At 41.5% G+C, this 8,253-nt stretch overlaps 1 protein-coding gene across 1 annotated transcript; it reads left to right on the top strand.

The window, feature by feature from the left end:
• The first annotated feature begins 948 nt into the window (after window positions 1-948).
• On the top strand, window positions 949-3,855 carry LOC307122449 (uncharacterized protein). Its single transcript, XM_079846431.1, has 2 exons — window positions 949-1,941; window positions 2,751-3,855. The coding sequence occupies exons 1-2, from the start codon at window positions 1,563-1,565 to the stop codon at window positions 3,794-3,796; spliced, it is 1,425 nt and encodes a 474-aa protein (XP_079702557.1). The 5' UTR covers window positions 949-1,562; the 3' UTR covers window positions 3,797-3,855.
• The last annotated feature ends 4,398 nt before the right edge of the window (window positions 3,856-8,253 follow it).

The raw sequence follows: 8,253 nt of genomic DNA, 5'->3' as shown, positions 1-8,253 counted from the left end.
AAGTCTCAAGTCTCTGGGCTCGAGTCCAAGTCAAGTCTCAAGTCTCTTTATTATAATAAGTCTCTGGTTATAATAAGTGTTGCATCACATACGGCGACCCATCCAGGCTGTGTAGAACACTGCAAAGCTATATATAAGGAATTCAAAGCATGTAATAAGTTATTTTGACACCTTTCTCTATTAACATACCATATCAGCTCATTAAACCTGCAGATGTCGATCAATGAATATGAAAAGACAACAAGTAAGATGCTTATCTAATAGCTAACAATTTTATGTGCAACAAAGCACATCTGAAACCACAAAGTTCTGGTACTCAGGGTATCACAAAAACATTGCAAAATTTATAAGCAATAACACTTTTTTTCCACTTAAAGAGAGCACACACTCAAGAAAACACACAGAAACACTCTCTCACAGTCACACACACGCACTCAAGTGCACACACACTACCCACACGTGGTTTACGGGGACTCTCCATAGGTGTAATGGTTTTACTAATGTACAAATGGTATAATCTATCCACCTACACTAACCCTACCCCTAAACCTACCAATCACAGAAAACTTTTGGCCTTTTTTGAATTTCAAAAAGCACCATTTAGTATGTTTTGTTAAGCAGTTTGGATTATCAACCATGATTAGGTTTTATTTGAATACCCATGTTGAAATATAATCTTAGTGACTGTCCTTTTCATGACAGATTTATCTAAACATAGCATTAAATAATCAAGACATCACTAACAGGTTAAGTAGAATTTATTTTTATTTATATTTATATATATATATATATATATATATATATATATATATATATATATATATATATATATATATATATATATATATAGTGCATATATTTAGTGAAAGAGTTGATTTCTCTAGTGAATTAACAGCTGTGGACACTGATCTGACTTCTGACTCAGAGGTAAATGATGGACGTGACATTGTTTACAAGCTGTTTGACATCTTTGCGCGATTGAAACACTGATTGAGCGATTACACGACATATAATAAGTTTCAGTAAGTGTTATTCTCAACATACCTTAAGATATTAATTCATGTTTATTCTTCTGGAAGAGATGATCGATCGCGCGCGCGCCGCGGCCGCTTGAATTGACGCGCCTATACAGTGATAAGTCGTCACATTTTAGAGCGTCAAAACGGCATTTATCGTTTGAATTTCGTGATAAAATGAACTGAATGCTTTTATTCTTTATACACATTTGTGTCCTCATAAATCATATACAAGAACACACACACACACACACACTTTTAAAAACCTATGATGAGTGGCACAGCAGCGGCAGGTGCAGTCGACATGATTGTTCGTTGTCCTCTCATGTGTGGCCGTGCGCAGCAGATACGTAGTACGTCACTAGTTACGTGGCAGGTTATACACAAGTTTTTGAGCCGTTTCCGCTCTACATCGTAAACTCCTCCCATCGATGCAATCCACTTCTGTTCTGGCTGGCTGGGTTTGTTTCGCTAGCTAGCTCCGTTGTGCCGACAAAGCACTGATATCGCAGTTACAAAGAGGATATAACGTTAAACAATTACAACATGAAGAAAAGTGGCTGGGGAACGACGTGTGCGGTAGTTGGTTGCAAAAACTCGAGAAAGCACCTGAACGAGTGGTTAGACAGAGAGTGCTACGACCACAAACCAGCCACGAAGAGGCAATGTCCATGCGCTCCATTGTTTACATTTTTTCGCAAGCCTGATACTGACTCGGAATCAAGGACCTGGCTGAAGGCATTGAATTTAAAGAAACCACCCTGCAACATTTTTGTTTGTTCCTATCACTTTGTTGACCAAAAACCAACCAAGGATAATCCTTTCCCAGAGTTGTGGTTGGGATACAATCGCCCTCCCCAGCCAAAGAGGTGTCAACTCACCCAGCGGACCACTGCAAAAAGAAAACGCAGACTTGAATCTGAGGGTAAGTTCAGCAACTTTAGTAATGAAGCTGACAATACTGTTAATTATGAAGAAGTTGTCATACACTAACATTGCTACCGGTATTTTGCTAAGGCAGATTGTTTTGGAGATGGGACAAACAATGCCCACGATAGCTACATCATTAATTGTGTGTGTGTGTGTGTGTGTGTGTGTGTGTGTGTGTGTGTGTGTGTGTGCTTGTATATATGGTTTACAAGGACAAAATGTCAGGTTACTCACCAGCATTATGAGGACACTAGTGTTCCCGTAATTCGGAGGTCATATGTTATTTTCTGGCATAAATGAATGCCCATATGAAGTTTTTTCATTTTCTAAAAAATGACCTTACATACCATGATGTGTATGTGTATGAATACAACTATGACCTTACATACCATGATGTGCATGTGTAAATAGTCCTCTCAAACCAGGTAATGATTACGGTGTGGTATGTCCAAAATATTGAGAACACTTTGGCACAGACACTGTTTTACAATTTGAAATGTAAGAGGCTATGACTAAACATTTAATTTTGCTATTTTCCTACGGTCAGTGCGTTGGTTACTGCGTATCAGAGAGAATTGAGGTAGCAGAAAGCAAGTAGAACTTTAGCTATCTGAACAGCCTCCTAGCTAGTTTAAAATGGGTAAATGCAAGTTTAATGAAAAATGCCTGGAGAATGATGAGTTCTTGTGGTGTTTGAAGCCGGTGCCTGCACATATAAAATTTTGCCATTGTGATATTTGTAGTGAGAGGACTATATGCCTGCATTAATTTTGCTCCATCAATGTTTTCTCTTCCCTTTTTTAGATGCTCCTGAAACCTGTCAGTCTGCCTGTGAGGCTGAGCCTGCTACACCAAAATTTCGAGATGCCCAGACCCAATGGGAGGATCCGTCACATATTGACCACATGTACTGTTCAACAACACAGTCTGTTAAAGTAGACAAGGCCACACAGTACGAGGCAGAAATGGGCCCTACTGTGACTAGCACAACGGTCATTGATGATGCTAGGTCCCGGCTGTATACAGGAGTGCGTATGGTTCAATTTTTCACCCTGGTGAGGGTGTTGTTGCCTTTCAGTAAGCCATCAATTACCCTTCCCGTTGTTGACCAAATCCTGATGACCTTGATGAAGATAAAACTAAACCTAATATTAGGAGATATTGCTCACCGCTTCAATGTGTCTACATCCATGGCAAGCATTGTGATTAGTCACTGGATTGACGTGATGGGTGAACAGTTCAAAGTCCTGATCCCCTGGCTTCCAAGAGAGACCATTCGTGCCACCATGCCCTTGTCATTTCAGAGAAACTACCCTCGAACCACCTGCATCATTGACTGTGCCGAAAGTGCCATGCAGAGAGCCACAAACCACGACTCAAGAAGTGACACTTTCAGCCAGTACAAATCACGCAACACTGTGAAATATCTCGTCGCTGTGGCCCCTAATGGGCTAATTATGTTTATATCTGATGCCTATGCTGGCAGAAGCAGCGATAAGTTTATCACCATGGACAGTGGGTTCCTAGACTATCTGAGGGCTGGTGATGAGGTCATGGCGGACCGTGGGTTCACCATTCGAGACTTGCTTGATGAGAGAAGGGTCCGTTTGAACATCCCTGCATTCACCTACAGGCGCAATCAGTTGACCAATGAGGAGACGACACGCACCAGGCGAGTAGCCACTGTCCGCAAACACGTGGAAAGAGCAATCCAGAGACTGAAGGTCTTTAAGATTTTATCCCAGAACGTTCCCATCAGCATGGCACCGAAACTGGACAACATCTTAACCATATGTGCTGGCCTAGTTAACCTGAAGAGTCCACTAATCAGAGTGCCTCATGAGGTTTAGAATCTTGCCTTGTGTCCCTGTCTACCAACACCCAGCCATGTTGTTCATTAAATACAGATAAACACAACAAATACTGCATGCATTGTATTTTTTTATATTATATATGAATATTTTCATAGTAATGTAATTGTGTGGGCTGCTTTTGTATTTTACTACTTAATACCTGTTAGGATTAAACACGCAATCTTTCTTGTTGAAACCATTTGTTTAGTTTCCTCGAAACAATTAATTCATCCAGTGTTATTTATGTACAGTATGAGCTTACTATGAATGATGAACTGTGTTAAAAGAAATTGTAGCACTCTAAGGAACATAAGGCCTATCATTCATGATCGTAGTTCAGTGCAATAATTAAATAATAATTAAACGAAATGAAATGAAATAACATCAAACTTTAATTTTCATTCAAACAGTACAGGCACACTGATATATTGCACAGCATAAAGAGATAATGTAATGTACCGGTAGTTTATTTTAGTTTTAAAATGCTAAGATATTTACTGCAGAACTGTAACCTTCCCTCAACAAAATCATCAACAATTTTTGGGAGCATGTGGGCAAAGTAGAATGTGCGCAGCCTTATGATATGCCCCTGGACAAAGCCTTGGTCGTAGGGTACTTCGATTTCTAGGTGCTCAGTGTTGTTCCAGATCACCAACTTGGAGTGCTGAAGCCCTGTGCAGTACATCCCAATTTGTACCTGCATGTAGTAGCCTTTTGGACCATTGCAGGCAATATGGTAATCTACCCTATCTCCGTTTGCCACAGTTGTGATTTCGCAGTTCTTTGTTGCCAAAAATTCTGCAAGTGACTTGTTTCCCATCACAGGTGATTTGATCTCCAACAGATTGTCTTTGTTTATCACTCCATCAGGAGATGCTGCAAGCCACGGTTCCTTTTCGCACACCACTAAGCCTTTGGTTTCAATGCTGTTGCCCAGAGTTTCCAAATAGTCCCTTGCAAGTTCCTCCCCCTCCGCTCCTTGACGGGTTGCGGCATTGCCACGGAAGGATGGGTGTAAGTGTTCAGACAAAAACTTGTCAGGTGCCGTGGTTGAGCGAATGGGGACCTTTCTAGCCGTGCTCGCTGTGACGCGCACTTTCCGGTCATCATGCCAGACCTGTTCTTTGCTCTGTGCTTTTGTAACCTTCTCAATCTCCTCAAGCTGGGCTGTGGACATTTTAATGTATTCATCATAGAAGGTTCTGCATTTTACACAAGCCAGTGGTGTGTGGTGCTCATCATGGGTTAGGAGATGGAGTTGTGGACATGGTGTTGGCTCGGTGATGGAGGAGGTATTAGCATTAAAGCAGAGCTGCAGGAGGCTATTCCCAGGGCAATTGAAAAGTTCTGCCATTGGTGAGGCAAGTGCGTTCTTCCTCCACTCTTCATGAGTCCTAAAGAGTGTCACCTCCTGTGCCGGTTCTGGAGTGGTAGAGGATGGCTGTAAAGTTGGTGACGGCTGGTAGAGATCCTTCCTGTTGTGTCGTTTGAAGCGCACATACTTCATCTTCCTCTGACCAGCATTTCTTTTAGACCCAGCATTCCACTGGTTCTGTCCGTCTGTGCAGGCACGCCCGGTTTTCCCCTGTCTCACAGCATTTTCTACCTAGAGAGATATAGTAAAAAAAAGTGCATAGATATTATAATGGGTTTACTGCACACGTCATATGATGTAATACATTGCACACATAGCCTACAATGAATATACAGAACATTGGGCTCGCAGAAATGCACTTTATGAAGAAAATGCGTTATTATTATTATCATCATGGCTAGGAATGGGAATTGATAAGATTTTATCAATATCAATGCCACTGATGATTCTGCTTATCGATCCAATTCTTTAGAGGAGGAGGGGAGTGCTGTTTCATGCATACTGAGTTTCACCGGGTTTCTCTCTCTGCTCGATTCCCATCCCTAATCATGGCACACACGCACTTTGCACTCTAGCAAAGTAGCCAATGATGTAGTACGGATACCAACAATAAAAAAAGACATAGGCCTAAGCTACAATGGTCAAATAATATAGTTAACTTTACCTTCCACAGGATCGCAGCTGAGTGGGAACAAGATCTCCCTGGTCCAGCTACACACGTACATCCCGCAGTTTTGACTTCTCCAGCTTCAGTTACCAGCACCCAAGCATTATGCCACGCATTGTTCAAACACTGGCTAGGCTCTACATTTGCTTTCAGATAAACAAAACGATCATGTTTGTATGACATTACACAACTGACTTTGTTGCTGTGCAGATATTGATATGCCTCGGAGGCTTTCAGATTGTCCATTGCTTTTCCATCTATTGCCATGGATTGCACGAAGTAGGAGCAAATCTTGCTGTACGTTATGCTGGGCCACGTCGTCATGTTATCCTCCCAGTTCTGCACTGAATTCTTGTGGGGGAGAGTAACGCCATCTCCAGTCAAAGCAGTAGAACTGTGTTCCCAAGCTAGCATCGTGATCGCTGTGTTTACACCGGCAGACGCTGCGCAAACCACTTCCGGCGGAAATGAAATGCATTTGTGTAGAGTAATGGCGCCGCCCACGATTTGGCGCGTTAACTTGTGTATAGGTACCGGAGGGAGGGGAATAACATCAAGCTCATCAGACGTTTCCTAAAAATAAACATTGTTCACGAGTCCCGCAGCTCGAGTCCGAGTCGAGTCTGAAGTCTTTTGAGGACGAGTCTCAAGTCGAGTCTGAAGTCACTGTGTGTGCGACTTAAGTCGCACTCGAGTCCGAGTCTCAAACTCGAGTCCCCATCTCTGAGCTTTACAGAAAGTGCATTTCATAGATGTACAGTAAAAATGTTAGAAAGACAATGTTAAAGAATAATGTTCAAAAAAGTTAATCAATCGTGTATTAATTTAGGCCATAACAACGCTGGCGTTGAGTTGTCTCTTCACTGGCGTGGAGTCGTCTCATCACAGGTTGTGGGGCATCCGAAGTCTTCATGAGAGGCTGGATACAAACTGGAGCTGACGAACTATTTACCTCGGGACTAGTGTCCCGAGATAACAACAGAAAAGCAGATGGGAAATAATTAGCATAGCTGCTGTTCAGAATATTATATTAATGCTTTTGATCCGATTTAACTGTAGTATAAAGGGTAATTATAATGTGAATGCTTGGCTAAAGAGATGCGTCTTTAATCTAGTTTTAAACTGGGACAGCGAGTCTAAACCTCGAACAATATCAGGAAGACTGTTCCAGAGTTTAGGAGCCAAATGTGAAAAAGCCCTCCCTCCTTTAGTGGACTTAGATATCCTAGGAATGACCAGAAGCCTAGAGTTTAGTGACCTTAAAGAGCGCGATGGATTGTAGGGCGATAAAACAAGTTTAAATAACAATAAAAAAACGTTATAAAAAGATGATACATAGATAAGATGAAGTGCAATCAGTTGGACACACAGTGTGTTAGGGGATAACAGTTTCGGGGCCCAAGACCAGTTATGAAAATTGAAGACCTGGGGCCTCATTTATGAACGAAAGAAGGCGTGCGCCGCTCTCTACGCAATAATTGGTATTTATAAAAAGCAAACTTGACTGGAAAATATGCGGTCCTTTACGCAAGCTCTGACCCAGGTGGACGCACAAAAACGGGTGAAATGAGAAATGGCGACACCGTCGGCAGATGAAGAAACACGTGAAAGTGTGTGAAACTGTAGACCGTTGTGTAAAAGAAATGGCAATACTGCGTCTCATAAATAACATGAAGACTTCACAAAGCAAGTCTTACAATTAACAGCCAACACGAAAACCCGTTTGATCGATCTCCAGTGCAAAACAAACAAAATGCAGATTAACACATATTTGCAAAAAGAAAAGTGATATATTTTCTGCAATAATATTGGCATATTATGCAATTCATCCTCATAAATAATATGGTAAACAGAACGAAATAGCTAATGTACAAAACTGATATTCTCATCAATGTGTCCGTCTGGCGGAGCAGATATAGATGCAATTAGATAGATAGATAGATAGATAGATAGATAGATAGATAGATAGATAGATAGATAGATAGATAGATAGATAGATAGATAGATAGATAGATAGATAGCTGCAAGACATTACATTTGCACTGAACTATTTCCCATTTCCACGTAGATTATAACCGACATCTGTAGCTTGTCAGATGCAATGAAATGGATGGAAATAAAATGCCCTATCCCAATGCGTAATGACGCACGATGGCTGATCTTGCGCTCTTAGAAGATGTGGCAAATGGAAGGATTCAGAGTGAACGCATCTTCACACAGCAAGAAGACTGGCAAATGAGGACACACTCTGGCGATGGAGCGTTAGACGCTTATTTGCCTCGACTTTGATGTCCGACCATTTCTTTTTTATTTTAGCCATGGTCCGAGGTTGTGAGGCTTCAGCATTTACGGCGTCTGCAACCTTTTGCCACTCAAGTGCCTTTTTGGCATTAGTAATGCCCACACAGTGCC

The sequence above is a fragment of the Gobio gobio genome (assembly GCF_949357685.1).
Source record: "Gobio gobio genome assembly, contig: scaffold_209, whole genome shotgun sequence".
Lineage (NCBI taxonomy): Eukaryota > Metazoa > Chordata > Actinopteri > Cypriniformes > Gobionidae > Gobio > Gobio gobio.
The sequence above is the reverse complement of the archived record's forward strand: the minus strand, read 5'-3'. Positions and strand labels throughout refer to the sequence as shown.